The sequence below is a fragment of the Hyperolius riggenbachi genome, chromosome 1 (genome assembly GCF_040937935.1).
Source record: "Hyperolius riggenbachi isolate aHypRig1 chromosome 1, aHypRig1.pri, whole genome shotgun sequence".
Taxonomy (NCBI): Eukaryota; Metazoa; Chordata; class Amphibia; order Anura; family Hyperoliidae; genus Hyperolius; species Hyperolius riggenbachi.
This window is the reverse complement of record NC_090646.1, coordinates 123,305,974-123,326,245: the sequence shown is the minus strand read 5'-3', so window position 1 is coordinate 123,326,245 and position 20,272 is coordinate 123,305,974. Positions and strand designations below refer to the sequence as shown.

The window sequence follows — 20,272 nt, the reverse complement described above, 5'->3', positions numbered from 1 at the left end:
TCTGCATATGTGTGAGTGGGCAGACACGCCAGTTGCGGTCGCGCTCCCATGGCCAGAGACTTACCTGTGGCTAGAGGAAGCTGCAGCTAAATAAATCTATCATTTTATTCGCCTAATGCTTTAATGAGCAATCATAACAACTAACCAGGGTTGGATTTAGACTTTACCCAACCCCTGGGCCAACTTTATTGTTTCTGCCCTTCCATGTACAGCAGCACCCCCTCCATTCCATGTGCTGCCTCCCTATCCGTTTCCAGCAGCACCTCTCTTTCCTGTACAACTGTCATAAAGAGACTCTGTAACAAAATAAAAGTTCCTCTGGAGGGTACTCACCTCGGGAGGGGAAAGCCTCAGGGTCCCATTGAGGTTCCCCCTCCCCTGTAGCTGCAATCCATCTCTGGCTCCCTGAAGTCTCTGACAATCCTCCCTCGACAAGCCTGACAAAGTTACATTTATTTACCTTTCCTTGCTCCAGCGGGTGGCGCTGTTGCGGCTCTCCGCACGGAGATAGGCGGAAATAGCCTATCTCCGTCGGGTCCGCTCTACTACGCAGGCGCCTGCACTGTAGAGCGGCCCGACAGCAATCGGCTATTTCCGCCTATCTCCGAGCGAGAGAGCCAATACAGCCCCTGAGCTGGAGCCGGGAAGGTAAATATTTACATCCCGCAGTTCCGGGAGCTTTTTCGCCGCTGCCGTGGGACACGGGGAGGATGGGGGAAGCCTCGATAGGATCCGGAGGCTTCCCCAACCCAAGGTGGGTACCCCCCAGGGAAACTTTTTCTTGTTACACTTTTTCCTTAAGCAGGAACTCCATTCTTCCATGTGTTGCTCCTCATTTGCAGTCTCCAAATGCAGCAACCCCTATTCTATGTCCAGATGCCACCTTGGACTACAGACACCCAAGCCCGTGCCCTTGTTGCCTTTCCAAAAATCCAGCCTTGCATATAGTAGAATTCAGTAAATTATTCAGGATACCCACTGGTTAAACATTCTGGTTTCAGCATCAGAAACACTTCCTATAGCTTTATAATGCTGTATATTGGTATGTAGCCTCACCCTTCCACTGAAGCATAGCCTAGGCTGTTTACTGTGCTGAATTCTCCCCACCACTGAGACCAGTGTGAGCTTGTGATATATTCACAAATCGAGGGGCTGCATCAGCACTGCATGGACTTTCCATAATTCACATGGAGCATCATAAATGGTAAAAAATAAATCCTCATAGATATCATAAACGTTCAAATATTTATTAACACTCATTCATAATTATTAAAGTGAACCTCCGGACTAAAAATCTGCTCCGCAGCACTGAAAAGGCTTATTGTTTCTTTAACAGTTTCACAGCATCAGAACTTTTTTCTTCTTTTTCTTACCCAAGCCTCATTTTTAGCTGCACAGAAGAAATCTGCCCAGGCATTTTTTCCCATGATTTCTGATGTTGTTTGGTCTCGTTCTGCTGTTTTGGTGCAATTTTTTTTTTTTTAATTTGAGATTTGAAGCCTAGTGTGCGCACAGCTGGGAGAGGTGCTCAGGACACAGGACAGTTGGAACTGTGTCTCATGCTCCCTGTCGCCTCCTTTCAACCAAAAAGATGGCTGCCCCCATGAAATCAAACATTTGCCCGTTCTTTTAAAAAAGGGTGGGTAAGAGATTATATTACCTATTTTAATTAACATATTTAATGTAACTTAATGACAGTATGTTTGTTTAGTCTGAAGTTCCTCTTTAATTAAAATTCACCAAATCTCACTGCTAGAGATATATCACATTGGGTCATATCAGACTTTCCACACCAGTCCTCTGTTTCTTCTGTGGTGGTCATTTATATAAAGTTGCTGCTTTACAGTATAGTAAAGTGGTATTTTTGTGACAAGTAGTATTATTGCATTAACATTTGCATTAATTATAAAGGCGGGCATGGTGACATTAGTTATAGGGGCAGAATAGAGCCGCTCTTCTGTATTTGTTAACAGCAGCTCAGGGCTCATTCACACTATGGGCCTGATTCACAAAACTTTTCTCTTAAATTATCTATCCTTATTTATTAACCCACAATTTCTTTCTCCTTATCTAACTTAAAGAGGAACTCCAGTGAAAATAATGTAATAAAAAAGTGCTTCATTTTTACAATAATTATGTATAAATGATTTAGTCAGTGTTTGCCCATTGTAAAATCTTTTAAATCCCTGATTTACATTCTGACATTTATCACATGGTGCCAGTTTTACTGTTGGCAAGTGATGTAGTTGCTGCTTGCTGTTTTGGCAGTTGGAAACAGCTGGAAACAGCTATTTCCCACAATGCAACAGGGTTCACAGACAGGAAACTGCCAAGAGTACGTACTCAGAATTTCTTGGTGGGAGGGGTTTCACCACAATATCAGTCATACAGCGCCCCCTGATGATCCCTTTGTGAAAAGGAATAGATTTCTCATGTAAAAGGGGGTATCAGCTACTGATTGGGATAAAGTTCAATTCTTGGTCGGAGTTTCTCTTTAACTCACGATTTAGCTCTCCTTAACTGACTCAATTCATTGTATAACTCTCCTTAACTGACATAAATCATGGTTTAGCTCTTCTTATCTATTTATCTCATAAATTATATCCCCTTATTTGTTTATCTCCTGCATTAGCACTCCTTACAGTTAAGGTGAAAAATAAGTAACTTTTGTGAATCAACCCCTATGTCCATGTGTTTTTTATGCATATAGTTAATGCACAGAGGGCACTAACCAAGTGTTTGATTTTTGCCATTGACAATATGCACATTGTAATTTGAATGCACTGATGCACACGCATTTATCTACATACTGCATGTGTTATAATGGGAGTAGTTGTAGATCTGTTAAAATACACATATAACATGGGATATTGTGTGTGTTACGCAGTGTGAATGGGCCTTCATAGTTTACAGCAAAAATCCTGTTGTCATTGAATTAAATAGAGCTTGTGGCATTTTAATAATTTAACTAAACATGCCATTTACTGCATTCAAGTGGTAATTTACTACCAAAAATATCAAAAGTGTGGTTTCCATAGCAACTGAGCTAATGAATGAACAGAGTAGTCAAAATCAGTAAATCTTAGTAGTAATTACCAAAGAAAATGGCAAATACCTAATTTGGTACCGTTTAACACATGCTGCTTTATTGTTAACTGAAAAAAAGCATTATTTGCTGTGTACCTGTTGTAAAAATACATCATCAGAGCTGGAGCACAAATGCAACAGCTACCCAGGGGAACCAATCAGATTTCAACAGCATAGTCATACAAGAATTCTGGTCAGCTGCTATCTGCAAATGCTCTTTTTTCACCCTAGTGTGTTGTTTGCACTGGTATTATTAGTCAGTCCATTTGATCACTGATGCAGTATTAGGCCTGAGACAAACTAGCAGTGATTTTCCAAGTGCTTGTGATTTGAATAGCTCTTGCTAATGTCAGGCTTTTGGTGGTATTTAGAAAATCACATCCCACAAGTGAGATCACACACATAGCATTACATTAGGAAGAGCTTATAAAATAGAGTGACCAGATTTTTGTAGGCTCAACCTGGGACGGGGGGAATTGGGGGGGGGGGGGGGAGGGGGGGGGCGCGCCGCGTCGAAAAATAGGGGGTGCGGCGCGCGGCAAAAAATTTGGTGTCTGCAGCGCGCACGAAAAATGGGCGTGGTCATGACATTCTATGGGCGGAGCTAACGTAATGATGCAACAGCGAGGCATAAGAAAGCAGTGTTTACGCCGTGATGTGGTCAAACGTGGATTCACATCATAGGTGTGCAGAAACTGTGTGATGCTATTTAATAGTATGCCATAACCCCAAAGCAGCAAACACAGCCAACTATGACCATTAAATAATAAATGCAGCAACAGTTACCCCAGACACCACAAAATAAACACAATGGGCAACATTTCAGCACAAAATAAACACATTGCGGGCAACATTTCAGCACAAAATAATCGCATTGCGGGCAACATGTCAGCATAAAATAAACGCAATGGGGGCAAACATGTCAGTACAAAATAAACGCAATGGGGGCAAACATGTCAGTACAAAATAAACGGACTGCGGGCAAACATGTCAGTACAAAATAAACGCACTGCGGGCAAACATGTCAGTACAAAATAAACGCACTGCAGGCAAACATGTCAGTACAAAATAAACGCACTGCGGGCAAACATGTCAGTACAAGATAAACGCACTGCGAGCAAACATGTCAGTACAAGATAAACGCACTGCGGGCAAACATGTCAGTACAAGATAAACGCACTGCGGGCAAACATGTCAGTACAAGAAGGCGGGTCGCGTCCCGGGTAAAGCGGGACGTTTGGTCACCGTATATAAAATCACAAGCACTTATAAAAACACTGCTAGTGGATTCAATGCCTATGTGACGATTGGTGTCAGCACACAGAGAGAATCTGATCATTGATGATCTGCAGAATCATCAATGATATAGATGTATACTTGATTATAATAATACAAGTATGACTAATCTCTGGACACCTAATGAAGTGTAAGTGTTTGGTGTAACTGTAGGCTATCTCCCGAGAGGCGGGAGACACAGGCAGCTCAGGCCAGAGACCACCTTAACAGAGGGGATAGAGATATTCTGGCAGCCAGTGATTCTCTGGTAACCTGGTAATCAGACTGTACTGCAGCTAAGGGACTCCTAAGGAATAGAGGCCCCTGGCTGTACTGCAGGAAGGACTCTCTGAGGAGCAGGAGGTCCCTGCAGCTAACTGACACTTGGGGGAATAGTGTCACGGGTAGTACAGCCAGACTGAACACTCAAGGGATGAGTGACAGCCAGAAGGGTCGTAACCGATATAAAGCACAATCCTAGTCTGGGGTGCGAGGTCCTTGGTCTCGACACCCAGGAACTAGTCTAAGGAATAACACAGTTTCCTATGCTCGGGTGTGAGGTCCTTGGTCTCAACACCCTGGAGCTGGTCTAAGATATAACACAGCAATGACACAGTAATCCTAAGCTTAGGTGTGAGGTGCTTGGTCTCAACACCCTGGAACTGGTCTAAGATATAACACAGCAATGACACAGTAATCCTAAACTTGGGTGTGAGGTCCTTGGTCTCAACACCCTGGAACTGGTCTAAGATATAACACAGCAATGACACAGTAATCCTAAACTTGGGTGTGAGGTCCTTGGTCTCAACACCCTGGAACTGGTCTAAGATATAACACAGCAATGACACAGTAATCCTAAACTTAGGTGTGAGGTCCTTGGTCTCAACACCCTGGAACTGGTCTAAGATATAACACAGCATATAACAATAGCGTAATCTGGCTAAGTGTGAATTCCCAGGTCCACCTGGTTCTAACACACTGTAGGATCTGACTGAAGTCTGAGTGCTCACACGTAAGTATTCACAACGGCAGACAACCTGAGACTGACCAGCGAGATCTATATATAGTGCAGCTCTCCTCAGCGCCGCCCAGCGCCACTCAGCCAATCAACAGCTGCGCTGGGATCAGCTGATCGACCTGATCAGCTGATCCCTCTCCTACTGGCATAAAGGTCCTGCCTCCCAGCGCGCAAGTAGCTCTCCATCTATGTGCACTAGAAGGCTCAGACAAACCAGACGCATGCTGCTGTGCGGAAACCGCCGGTCTGAACGCGGAGACAGCCCCCCAGCCGCCAGACCGCGTAGCGGCATCTCCGCTATTCATTACAGCCTAAAAGCCAGGCATACATTATGCATAGCTCCCAACTGTCCCTCATTTGGAGCTATAGTCCCTCTTTGGGAACACATTCCCTCTGTCCCTTTTTCTTCCTCATGTGTCCCTCTTTCAGGTCTTATGTACTGATCTATGGAAATATATGTATTTTTGTTTAATTGATTCTAAACTTTGTTCCCATCGTTTAAATTGATATACCACATATACTCGAATACAAGTGGACCTTGTGTATAAGTAAACCCCAATATTTGACCATCTTAAGCTGGAATTTTTTATTGACTCAAGTACAAGTCTACCCAGCAAAGTTAATGGCTGCACTTGGGAATTTGGAAGAATTAACACCTGCACTTGTTGCCCAGGAGGGGTTAATGGCTGCACTGCATACAGTATTGCAGCCATTAACACTTCCTGTCCCTTAAAGCAGAATATAACCCTGCATTTCAACTTTGCTCTAAAACATTATTTACAGCATATTAAAAGCAAAAAGCATTTTTTTTTTTACTAGACCAGCATTGGAAGGGTTAAACACAGAGGTTTTAAGTTCCGTGCAGACGTTCAGATAGTTACATTCTATTTAGTTATATGTATATATTTAGAAATGTTACACACTCTTTGGCTGTCCTCCAACTCCTTCTCAGTGAGAGAGATGAGTCACAATAAACACTTAGATACATTTATGTAAACAAAAAGTATCTAACTCAAGTTCGGATGCGTCTGCAGAAATCTCCAGGGACTTTAAAGCCCTGTGTAACCCTTCCAATGCTGGTCTAGTAAAAAAAAAATGCTGGTTGCATATAATATACTGTAAATAATGTTTTAGAGCAAAGTTGAAATGCAGGGTTATATTCCGCTTTAAGTGCAGCCAATAACTCCTCCAGGCCCCCAAGTGCAGCAGTTATTCACTCTCCTTCTCGCAGTGTTTCCCCCCTGCCCCTTTCCTTGTTAATTGTTGTGGCCAAGACTTTCAGACCTGTGCTTTCTTGTCATTCCCTTTATCAAGAAAGTGCCAATTGCTGCAAATGGGAATGTCACTAATCGTGCACACATTACTCAGTGTGCTCAGTGTTGCCCATGACTCATGTGTTAATCGACCCTTATACTTTGATTTAGTGAGTCAGATCTAAATTTTTAGATGTATACTCGAGTATATACAGTATTTCTTATTTTTATATGTTGATATGAAGGAAAATGAACCAGGATAGAAGGGACCAGTGTGGTTTGAATTATAAAAAAAAAATTCTTATGAAATCTTTGTGGTATGCATGACTAGTGGTGTACCAGGGTTGTGGCCTAAGTGACCCTCTTTCTTATCTCAAAAGTTGGGAGGTATGCATTATGTAATAGATTCGATGTTAGATTTGATAAATACATTGAATGCCATGAAAATCAGAAAGGAACAGTTGGTCATTCAGAGAAGGCGGTGGCTAGGAGTGTAGTGACCGTGAGCAGTCGCACTGTACAGGCAGATAGGGGCAAAAACTTGGCTGCATTGACTCTGTAATGCATTCAGCAATACAAAATTTGCAGCCATATTGACTGCTATTGGGCCCATAGCCACGGAGGCTTGGAGTCAGTGGCCATGGATCCACAGTGGGCCTCGTGAAGACCGGTGGCGGGTCCTCCAAGCTGCAGAGTAGCAGCAGTGGAGCATAAGAGAAGTCACTCACCTCTCCATGTTCTACCAACAATCTACAATCTCCAGGCTCCCCCATATCCATCACTACAACACCCTCTTTTATCTCACGTTACGTGACAAGAGAGGGCACTCCAGTTATAGAGACAGGGATGTCTGGAGAAAGTAGATTACCTGTGGAGCCTGGAAAAGTAAGTCCCTTCCCTTATGCTTTGCTGCTGCTGCTACTCTGTATGGAAGGGAGGGGGCTACATCTGGCTACCTGTACTGGGAGGTCCTTCTGGCTACCAGGGGCGTAGCAATAGGGGGTGTATGTCTACCTTTATCCTGATGACTCGGATGATAATATAACATTGGCCACAACAGTATAGAAATTGTTCATTACTGCTGATTGTAAAGGAGAAAAATAGTACAGATCTCCATCACACCCGTGAGATGAAGGTTCCTTTTCATAACACAAGCCGGCTTACTGTACTTACTGCTGCACCGCAGGCATCCTCTCTCTGCCCTCATTCCAATTATCCTGAGTCTCATTTTTGGGATGATATGTGTGAAGGAAAGATGCTAGTCTAAATGAAACTTTCTTTAGCTGTTTCTAATAGCAGAGATGTATAAATCTCCATATTAGGCAGCCAAATCATTTATTTTTTTAGTTTTTAGAATGACAGCTAATATACTATTTAACTGATCTCCTAATTTCATCTCCCATAACAAATTGCCTTTGACCATCCTGCCTTAAAATCAGTAGGAGTCACTGTCCCCCCTTTTGATTGATACTTGCTTCAAGTAAGACATGCTGAGGAGATGGATCAATCATCTACAGCTCTAGATCTTAAAGCCACAAGGATCAGTAAAGCCAGATTATTGCTGCACTTCCTTGTTGTCGGTTAGGGCAACAGTTTGAGGAATAAGCTCTGTATAGAAATGTTGTTCGAATACAGCTGAGCAATGTGTTCTCTTCTATAGAGAGGGGAGGAGGGATGGCGGGTGTTGAGCAATATTGTTGCTGGGGCTTGGCTTTTATATAGCCCACACTCCAGATATCAGTTCTAGGCAATTTATTGGGCGCCTGGGCCCAGCTATTGGAGGCTGGATAGTGCAATAGGATATGGCTGGGATTAGTTTTAGGAGGTTTAGTGTTAGGGGATAGGGTAGTGGGCCGATAGTGTTAATAGTCAGGGACAGGAGATAAGTGTAAGGCATTTACAGTCATATGAAAAAGTATGAGAACCCCTCTTAATCTTTTTTTATATCATTAACTCAGCTTTCAAAGAAGCAACTATGTTTCTTGGCTTAACAGAAAATACTATGCAATATGCATCATATCAAAATTGAACAGGTGCGTAAAATTGAGCACCCCGACAGAAATATGGAATCATTACTTAGCTGAGCTTCCTATTGCAAATATAATAGCCTCTATATGCTCTTCTACAACCTCTGATGAGTGTCTGGATTCTGGACGGAGGTATTTTTGACCATTCTCCAATACAAAATCTCTCCAGGTTAGTTAAATTTGATGGCTGCCAAAAATGGACAACCTGCTTCAAATCGTCCCATAGATTTGATGATATTCAAGACCTGTGACTAGCATTCCGGAACTTTATATTTCTCTCTCTCTGTATAAATACCTTTGAAGATTATGACCTGTGTTTTGGTTTATTATTTGGTAAGAATGTCCAACCCCTGCGTAACTTCAACTTTGTGACTGATGCTTAAAGTGGCATGAAACTCAGCATTTCTCTTTGTTCTAAACAATTATTTATATCATAAAACTACTACCACAAAAAAAAGTTGTATCAGAACAGCATTCAAACAGTTAAACACAGCACTTTGTTCATCAGAGGAAAGCTCCTTGCAGCTTCTGGCTGCTTCCGAAGAGGCGATAACGTGATATTTTGTTTACATTCCTCTGTTGCTACAATTAGTATACAGCTAGCAGCATGCTGAAGCTTAACGGCACGGAGCTGAGAAGCAGACAGAGTTGAGAAATTATCACTAAATAGATATTAATATATAAATATAGCAGCTATGCAGTAAAATGAAATGGCAGCTTTCAGAGCAGATAAACTGTACTTTGGGAACTTGTAATTTGTAAATGGGCAATATTACTTGTTCACAAAAGCAAATATGGCAACTGTATAAGTAATGAAAAGTAGGAAAACATATTTTTATTGAATGTTTTGTCAGAGTTTTCTCACACTTTAATATGCTGCAGAATTTGCTGATACTTGGTTGAATTCATCAGACCCTCAACAACTCATCCAACCCTCAACATGGGCCCCAGAAAAAGATTTGTAGTTGAAGCTACTATATTTTTTTCTTTTACATGTCCTCAGAGCCGGCCCTAGACTTTTTGCCGCCTGAGGCACTGAGCTGGAGGGGTAGCGGGCAGGAAGGGGGTATTGGGCCTAGCGGTGGGGAGAGTATAGATTAAGAGGCAAAGGGCGGGGATCACCCACCAGTTAGTGGGCGGCGTTGCAGGAAGTGACGTTAGTGGAAAAGGTGATCGATCCCCGCCCGTTGCCTCTTAATCTATACCCTGCCGACCCCCCTCCCCACCGCTAGGCCCAATACCTCCTTTCTGCCCGCTACTCCTCCAGCTCGGCGGGCGGCCCCCCACCCACGGACAGGCAGGTGCCCCCCCCCCCCCCCCCCCCCCAGATGTGCCGCCTGAGGCAAATGTTGCAAATGTTTCACCCTGCCTCATGAGCGGGCCGGCCCTGCATGTCCTTATGTATGTTTTGCTTTTAGCAGTTATGTGAACATTTTGGGAATATAACTAGACACTGTTCTCTGCAGAATTGCCTTTGTGCAAAAGTACCATTCTTTTCCCACTGGCAATACAATATACAGTATGCTTTTTCACTAGAAGTATCTCTGTAGATTGCCTGGGGTCATTTTGTATTTTTACAAGCGACTAGCAACATTACTACACACCAGAATGAAAGGATTTTCTGTAAATATCTCTGGACTTATCTGAGCTTTTCTTGGCTAAGGTCATAGCTAAGTTCTCTGATACAGAAGCCACCTTGGTCTTCTGAGCTCAAAGCAATGCCTAATTCATAAACATTAGCAAAGAACATGGCTAAGGATGTGCATGTCTGCATTTTGATGCACAGAGAGCAGTGATCTTGTGCTGAGCCCAATAATCCCTGGCAATCAAGTAGAAACAACCTGTAAAATAGAACTGTCTTGGCTGCAATGAGTTCTGGTACCTTTTACATCATTGTAGCCCTTTGCACTGTGTAAATAAACGTTGTAGATTCTCATTGATAAGTGAGTGCATCGGTGTAAATTTAAAGGACTACTGTAATGAGAGAGATATGGAGGTTGTCATGTTTTTTTTTTCTTTTAAACAATACCAGTTGCCTGGCTGTCCTGCTGATCCTCTGCCTCTAATACTTTTAGGGTAGGAACACACTAGGCAGGATTTCCACATGGTGGAAAACGCATATGCGATTCTGTCTAGTGTGTTCCTACCCTTAGCCACAGACCCTGAACAAGCATATGCAGATCAGGTGTTTCTGACATTATTGTTAGATTTCACAAGATTAGCTGCATGCTTGTAGCTGGAGTAATTCAGACACTACTGCAGCCAAATAGATCAGCAGCACTGCCAAGCAACTAGTATTGTTTAAAAGGAAATAAATATGGCAGTCTCCATATCACTCTCACTTTAGTTGTCATTTAAAGCTGGGACCACACTTGTCTGCTCATTTTCTGCTCACCTTGTGAGCAGATAACGTTATTGATAGCAAAAACACCCAAGATGCTGCATTGCTGTCCGTTTTTGTTTTCTCCATGCCAAAAACACTTTATTTATGCTTGATTTACACAGGTGGATGCCGGGGTCTAGTTTCTCCAATGGCAAACACTTTTGTGCGACCAAACAGAAAAGTGTTTGGCATTGTTTCCCGTGGATTCGTTGTTGCATCGCCTTTGTGATCTCCTAGGGGGATACGGATCTGAGAACACAGCGGAGACTAGAAGCCACATGCAGCATCACAGAAAATTGATGCAAACGCATTGAGATGAATACTCCCATTTGTCTCAATGTGGGACGCGGCGGATACTGGTGGTAAACAACAAGGACAGCTGCCATGTGAAACGGTCCTTAAGTGTGATCTAGCCCATTAATTAACATTGGTTCTTAGTTTTTCTATGCAGAAAATGTGCAAGAAAATAGACAAGTGTGCCCCCAGCGCTAGGGCTTGTTTCCACAAGGGGCGATTCTCAGCGTTTCCCTATATGTGAATTTGGATGGCAGCGTGAATATTGGATGGATTTCCTCAGCCAATCAGACTAGAGGGAATCTGTGGCTGTGCTGACCTCCATAGTTGCTGACTAGGCATGGTCAATGAGATGCAAATAATTTTAAGTTGATGCAGCATTTTGAAAATTTTGTATGCAAATTTATGCTGCATGAAAATGATCAAATCCTGAGGTAAAATTTGATTGGTCCATTTTCAAGCTGAAAATATTTGCATATAAAATTTGCATAATCCTGCATCAACTCAAAATATTTTGCATCTCTCTAACCACTCCTATTGCTGACCATATGAGTTAGGTAAGAGCAAGCCCCCTGTCTGTATGTTCTGTAATCAGGACCACATTGCACTTGTTTGGCATCATAAGTCTATATGTGAATACATTATTGAGTACTTTTAATGAACTTCCAGTATGTTGCTGAGTTATTATGACTCTTTAGCATGTTATCAGGCAATGGAGAAATAGTCAGGCCAGCCCTGCTCCTCTCAGCTCCTCTCCTATTTACTTCTGTGGGGAAGCTCTGAGGTTATTCACTGGGCACTTCAATTTTTAATAATTCACTTGTGGATAAATAATGCAGGAATCCATAATTAAAGTACATAAGTAATTCCTCATGAAAGCATTAATTATAAAAAATATGATTCATAATAAAAAAGCTCCTGTTCCACACTCCCCCGTTCCTGCTTCACCTACCTGCCTGTTTTATTTAGCATAGTCTTCTTTACATCAAGAACATTACTGATACATTGATTCTAGTTTCTCAAGAAACTATTTTTGTAACAGAGACACACGCTCACTCTCTTTCTTCCTCTTTTACACACTCTCTCTGTTTCTCTCTCTCTCCATCGCTCTCTCAGACACACACACACACACACACACACACACACACACACACACACACACACACACACACACACACACACACACACACAAACTCTCAACACAAACTGCCCACACACACTCTCTCGCTCTCGCGCACAAACACATGCCACCAGTACACTTACACACACACACACACACACACACAAACTCTCAACACAAACTGCCCACACACACACACACACTCTCGCTCTCGCGCACAAACACACGCCACCAGTACACTTACACACACACACACACACACACACACCATACTTTCTCTCTCACACACTCACACACGCGCTCTCTCTCATATGCACGCACACTCCCGGCACACACTGCCCTACACACTCGCTATCTCTGACACACACACGACACACTCGCCCTCACACACACATTCGCTCTCTCTCTCATACACACACACTGCCCCACACACTCACTCTGACACACACAAACTTTCTTTGTCTCTCACATACACAAACACACTCTCACACACACACTTTCTCTCTCACACACACACACACACACACACACACACACACACACACACACACACACACACACACACACCCTCTCTCTGTCTCAAACCACACACATGCACACTTTCTTTGTCTCTCTCACACACTCAGACACACTCTTACTGTCTCTCACACATACAAGGCGCCTCTCTCTCTCTGTGACATTAATGTAATGTCCACCTGAGCTATTGTGCAACTGGACATACATACATAATTTCAATGCGTGTAACCATGTGCAACTATAATAAGCTGTAGGACCAATTTCACATGAGTTAAAAACTTATATGTGGTTATCTATACATTGTAGACCCTAACTTTAAAAGTATCCTCATTCATGTTGGCAGCGACTAGTTTGTCTATGTTCCCCCCCAGTGGCTTTTTGATTCCTTCCCAAAACTAGACACGTCACATAGGCCCGGTTCACATTAGCGTTTGCCAATGGAACCGGACGTACGGATCCGTGGTCCGTTCCGCTGAACGGATTAAAAATGCTGCAGGACCCAATTTTCCGGACCATTTCGCTCAGCGGAACGGAACCGAAAGGTTTTGCAGAATATAGGAACCAATGAAAATGGATGTTTTACAACACACTGGCTGTAAAACGGACCGTTTTCACCGGATCCAGCTGGCGTGACACGTATGTCCGGTTCTGTAAAACAATGCTAATGTGAACCGGGCCATAGATTTAAAATTGCTGAGCTTTGGCAATGATGAAATGCCCTATATTCTGTACTCTTTCATCCCCGATTGATCTATATTAGTATATTAAAAATAGAGGGGTCTCACATTTCTTTTTGGCATTATTGTATCGTTTTCTTTCATTGTTCAATATACCTTTTGTTGAAGCAAAATTCTCAGGTGGAGTCAGAGGTATCATAAACTGAAGAGGTGGAGTTAAAAGATTGTACTAGCTCCACGGCCCTGATTCTGCAGTATAAGGCCATTCAGAGCAACTGGGAGCTTCTGAGTCATGAGAACTTTAGAAAACATTTGTGATCCAGGGAACGTGGCTTTTTTTTTAATCATTTGAAAATGTCCAAAGTTTGCAACGTTTACCTTTATATCAGAACACAGCAGTGAGTTATGGTGTTGCAGTCCTGTGCATGGATCCAATAAACAACCTACAATTTAACCTGTGTTGTGTTTTGGTTTTAGAATTTCTTTAAAAAATAAATAAATAAAAAGCACACTATCCACACATTTGTTGCTGTTGAAAGGGTTTTGTATTGAGCCAGTACATGTTCCTCGTCAGAAGTGTACATGATGTGTGTTCTTTTTTCCCACAGTGCTTTGCCGTGCGCTCTTTGGGCTGGGTAGAAATGGCAGAGGAGGACCTGGCTCCAGGGAAAAGCAGCGTTGCAGTGAACAATTGTATCAGGCAGCTGTCCTACAGCAAGAACGACATCAGGGACACAGTCGGCATTTGGGGCGAGGTAGGCACATACAGATTTAGAGATCTCCGTCTGTTGCCAATTGTTTAATGAGAAAATAATTTGTGAATAATGGTTCTTATCATATTGTGTCTGTGGCCGCTGACTTCATTATGTTTCACTCCTGCTCTCGTCATTCTAGAAACCCGATAAGCCTTTTCATTTTGCCCACAGGAGATTGAGACTTTATTTGTGCATTTTGTGGGCACAATGAGCAACAGAATTTCTGTTTCAAAATGTTTATGTAAAGTTTTCAAAATTTTCATCACATACAATTGCTTGCAGAACTGCGTATGACAGAGATGAAACACATGAACTTTAGAAAAATATACACAAAGGACATTGTTATGCTCGCACACAATAATGGCCAACAGAATTTAGTGCAGTTTAGTGGCGTTTGATGTAACCCCTAGCAACCACTTAGAATGCATCATTCACAGATTGCTATAATAAAATTACGTATGATCAACTTCTGGGGGTTATAACTACAGCAGTAATTCTTTGCGGAGTAATAGGTTGCCAATAAATCTAATCACCCTTTTATTAGTACGGTTACTATTAGATATTCAGGGATATAGTAAAAACTCAGGAAACCAAAAAATTGCAAAAAATACTTTTTCTTTAATGTTCCAAAAAAGTGCAGAGTTTGTATACAATGGCCTCAATTCACAAAGCTTATCTCCTGTCTTTAATAACGTTTCTAGAGTTATCACCATGGTGATGAGGCATGTCGTATTCAGGAAACATTTTACCTCAGGCAAACCTAAAGTTAACTCTTCTGTCTTTAAGTTAACTCTTCAATCCTTAAAATAACTCCAGAGTTAAAGACAGGCTGTTTATTAACTGCGTGTGAAAATAACTACAGAGGAGGTAAATTAACTACAGAAGAGGTAACTTAACTACAGAGGAGGTAACTTAAAGAGGAACTCCAGTGAAAATAATGTAATAAAAAAAGTGCTTCATTTTTACAATAATTATGTATACATGATTTAGTCAGTGTTTGCTCATTGTAAAATCTTTCCTCTCCCAGATTCACATTCTGACTTGTATTACATGGTGACATTGTTACTGTGGGCAGATTATGGAGCTGTTTCTAGCTGGTCTGGCTTTAACAGACAGCTATTTCCTGTCTGAACATTGTTACATTGTGACAGTTTGCCCAGAGTACCGTACGGTACCAGAGCCTCTTGTGGGAGGGGTTTCAGCACAAAATCAGTCATACAGCGCCCCCTGATGGTCTGTTTGTTAAAATCATTATTTTTCTCATGTAAAAGTGGGTATCAGCTACTGATTGGGATAAAGTTCAATTCTTGGTCGGAGTTTCTCTTTAAGGAATGAAGAAATATAATAACTCTCTCACTGTGTGGAGGTAAGTTTTATCTTGCCTTATTATCTCCAGCATGATCTTAGTGAATTGAGGCCATTTTGTCTTCAATCATGTAGAAAAGTACATATAATTAGTTGAAAAAGCAACAACATCGATTTGTTTCGGGTCCACAACCCTTCTTCAGGCCTTTATACATACAGTGAACATCTTCACAATACACCACCTAGTCCAGATGTCCTGCTTCCATGTGGCTCCTTTCTCCAATCTTTATTTGGTGGTCTACCCTGGCTTAGTTGTTGTCCAGATGAGGTTGTACTGTGTATTCGGATTGTGCAGATGTTCCCTGTATGTATAAAGGCCTGAAGAAGGGTTGTGGACCCGAAACAAATCAATGTTGTTGCCTTTTCAACTAATTGAAAATTGAAGACGTTGGCCTCAATTCACCAGAGAAGAGTTAATAAGAAATAAAAGGTTGGTATTTTATCTCATGTGGTATTTTAACACTTTGTTTGCAATTCACCACTGTGAGAGGATAGAGAGATGAGTGTTCGGTAGCAGGCGATAATGGAGCGATATGGATGCGAAAACCGTGCGATGAACTGTCGATAGTTATGCGGTGTTAGTGATTTGCATGCAATACTTGCCTCTCTGAATGCTGGAAGTAAAGGATTGTGGGTAGGAGGAGGAGGTTATTACCAGCATGTGACCGCAGAGGGTTTCCCTCCCTGTTTTTTGACCCTCTCCTTTCATTACAAATCCGTCTCTCCATTCTGCATACTAGCAGCACACAGTAACAGCTTATACTGTACATATTTCAGGCACCAAGGAGCAGCCCATTTACAATATTTAGCATACTAAGCAATATTAAGCATTTACAATATTAAGTGGATGGGTGAAAAGGAGGAGGTATTTGGATACATTTTCACACTCACTCCCGATGTAAAATGTATCCAGATTCCTCCTTCGTTTCACCCATCCACTTACTATTGTAAATGCTTAATATTGCTTAATATGCTTAATATTTTAAATGGGCTGCTCTCTGGTGCCTGAAATATGTACACAGTATAAGCTGTTACTGTGTGCTGCTAGTAAACTAGCTGCAGAGTGAACTGCAGCAGCTGTGAGAAAAACTACATATCTCCAGGTACATTCAGGGGATAAATAGATGAAAAAATAACAAATGGCCACACCCCCTTTTTCCCCTGGTGAATTGTGATTTTGAGAAAAAATAACGACTAACTATCGCCTAATTATCGCACACTTATCGCACATTTATCGCATGGATTTCTCTCTGTCGATATTTCACCCTATACTTCTGGAGAATTGCTATTTGGAGATATCACAGGAGGTAAATTACCACCCATGAGATAAATAGGTCGGTAACCACTGGTGAATTGAGGCCGTTGGCCTCAATTCACTAAGATCATGCTGGAGATAATAAGGCAAGAGAAAACTTACCTCCACACAGTGAGAGAGTTATCTTATCTCTCCATTCCTTAAGTTACCTCCTCTGTAGTTAATTTACCTCCTCTGTAGTTATTTTCACATGCAGTTAATTAACAGCCTGTCTTTAACTATGGAGTTATTTTAAGGATTGGAGAGTCAACTTAAAGACAGAAGAGTTAACTTTAGGTTTGCCTGAGGTAAAATGTTTCCTGAATACTACATGCCTTATCACCATGGTAACAACTCTAGAAATATTATTAAAGACAGGAGATAAGCTTAGTGAATTGAGGCCATTGTATACAAACTCTGCACTTTTTTTTGGAACATTAAAGAAAAATTATTTTTTGCAATTTTTTGGTTTTCTGAGTTTTTACTATATCCCAGAATTTCTAATAGTATTTGTGAAGGTGATTGTGGTGCACCTACAGGGATTCTGTTGTCTATTGTGTATTCTCCCAATACAACATTACTTTTATTATTATGGGTCAGGGTGTTTTAAAAATCAGATTTTAAAGATAAAAAATGGCAATTTTTTTTTTCTTGGAGTCCAGCCTCTTTAGAAATAGAACTTAAGAATTCCCTGCCCTCTGCAATAATTATACACTGTATAGTGCATATAATTTTTACGATGGTAAGACATTCACTGTAAGGCTAACTTCACACATCTAGCAGTGTGCTTGTCCTGCAGCATGAGAGCCTAGGGCAGGACGATTGCAGTGCACCATGGTCTCATGCATGTTACCCTGCGGCAGAATGCACCGATAGGGTAATATGCGTGGCCCCGCACTCCCTCAGTGACGTACAACCTGCTAGACAGGAAGTATGATGCTGGATACCCGTTGTTCTGCACATACGTGCCATGCTGCCACCAAGATCGCGCGTTTACGCATACCGCTTCGGCATAGACTTGCACTGCTGCATAATCTTTGTGGTAGGCAAAGATCATTTGGAAATGCACTGCAAAGTTTGTGGTAGGCCTTCGGCAATTGCAAGTCTCCATAGACTTACATTGCCCTTGCGGCGAGCTGCAGCGGGGGAGAGTACCATGAAGCATAGCGGCACTGCAAGTGTGAAAGTTGCCTAAAGCACACCTGAACTGACATATGATATGGGCTCTGATCCACTGTACAGCTGTAAAACTGCCATGTGCAGACAGTGCATGGCAATTAAAATTTGAATTATGCAAATAAGGTTGCAAACCCACATGTTGCTTGTTTACTCATTATATTAGCAACTCACACGGTACCAAGTTGTGCTATGTGTGCAATGCACATGACGTTCCTTATAGTGAATCAGGGCCTTGATGTTACATATAGTAACATTCCTACTTCTAACCTGTCTGTATTCTTTTTTTTCTTTTACATTTTTCATTGAAAGGGCTAATAATGCAGTGCTTTATCAGCCATATTATTTCCTTTTAAGTAATATCAGTTGCCTGGCATCCTGCTGATTACTTTGCAGTAGTGTCTAAATCACACACCTGGAACAAGCATGCTGCTACTCTTGTCAGATCTTAGGGCCCGTTCAGATCAGAAATGCGGATGGCTATGCGTGCGGAACGCGTGCGGACCGCAACGCGTACGAACGCATGGCCATCCGCGTTTGTGTGCGTTGCGTGGCTGATCCCATCACTGAAAAGTGAATGGGACAGCCACGCGTTTTTGCAAAATCTGCGTGCAGCATGCGTTCCCGGACCGCACAGGTCCGGAACGCATGCAGTGTGAACATCAGACATTGCACTCTATGCAATGTCTGATGTCGTGCGTTTTGGCCACCTGCACGCGTTTCCAAAACGCGGCTAGAAACGCGTGCAGTGTGAACGGGCCCTTAGTCAGAGCACCAGATCTGCATGCTTGTTTATTATTATTTAGTATTTATATAGCGCCAATATCTTCCGCAGTGCTGTACAGAGTATATTGTCTTATCACTAACTGTCCCTCAGGCCTCGTTCACATCTACTAGCGCAGATGGCTGTGCGATCGAGAATGCAACGCGTATGTTCGCACGCCATCTGCGCCGCTGCGCTGCTGATCCCATCCATTGACAGTGATGCGTCAGCTCTGCGCTTGCGGGCAAAATGTATGCAGCAGTACACAAGTGCATCATAGCGCATCGTACGGCTGCTAAGCGCAGTAGATGTGAACGGCAGAAGTGCAGTCTTTGCCCTTCTGCCGTTCTTGCGTGTCACCATATCATACGCGCTTCCAAATGTGCACGGAAGCACATATGATGTGAACGAGGCCTCAAAGGGGCTCACAGTCTAATCCCTACCATAGTCATATGTATGTATCATTTAGTGTATGTATCGTAGGGCCAATTTAGGAGCAAGGCAATTAACTTATGTATGTTTTTGGAGATGTGTGAGGAAACTGGAGTGCCTGGAGGGAACCCACACAGACATGTGGAGAACATACAAACCCCGTGCAGATAGTGCCTTGGCTGGGATTGGAACCGAGGACCCAGTGCTGCAATGTGAGAGAGCTAACCACTATGACACTGTGCTGCCCAATGGTTTATGGCCTATGGCTAAAAGTATTTTGAGGCAGAGGATCAGCAGGAGAGCCAGGCGATTAGCATAGTTTTAAAAGGAAATAAACATGGGAGCTGCCTTATCCCTCTCAGGTCAGGTGTGCTTAAAAATAAAAAATAAAAATTTGAGTCTCCAGGAAACGTTTATGTATTTTCCATAACTACTACCGTACAGTTATTTATTTATTTTTTCAGTTCAGGTTTGCTGTACATACGGTATATGATTTCCAAAACTAATGAAAACGTTTATCACATAAAGTCCTCCTAAGTTCAGTGCCTACCTGTTCCACTCTTATCACAGTCTTTTGTTTATTATTACAATACTAGTTCTCCAACTACGGTATCTTTGTATTGTTATAGTTGCCACTGAAATCCAGCAATGTCATTTTAATTATTCAACATTCTAAAAACAAAATTCAATTTTTTTTTTTTTTTTTTTAAATTACGTTTTTATGGATCAGTGCTGCTCAAGTCTTTTTGCAATTTAATCTTATTCAAAATGATCTTTGCAGTTCAGTCTACACCCAGCTAAGAATTCCCAAAACTGGTCAGTAAGCTCCAATTGTTC

At 42.1% G+C, this 20,272-nt stretch overlaps 1 protein-coding gene across 19 annotated transcripts in view; it reads left to right on the top strand.

Annotated features, from left to right (window-relative positions):
* APBB2 (amyloid beta precursor protein binding family B member 2) overlaps nt 1-20,272 on the top strand; it is a 487,722-nt gene that overhangs the window by 312,429 nt on the left and 155,021 nt on the right. For all 19 annotated transcript variants that reach the window (XM_068278493.1, XM_068278494.1, XM_068278495.1 and 16 more), the window contains one exon: nt 14,259-14,405. In XM_068278493.1, the coding sequence (XP_068134594.1) occupies nt 14,259-14,405 (147 nt within the window). The remainder of the gene's footprint in view (nt 1-14,258; nt 14,406-20,272) is intronic.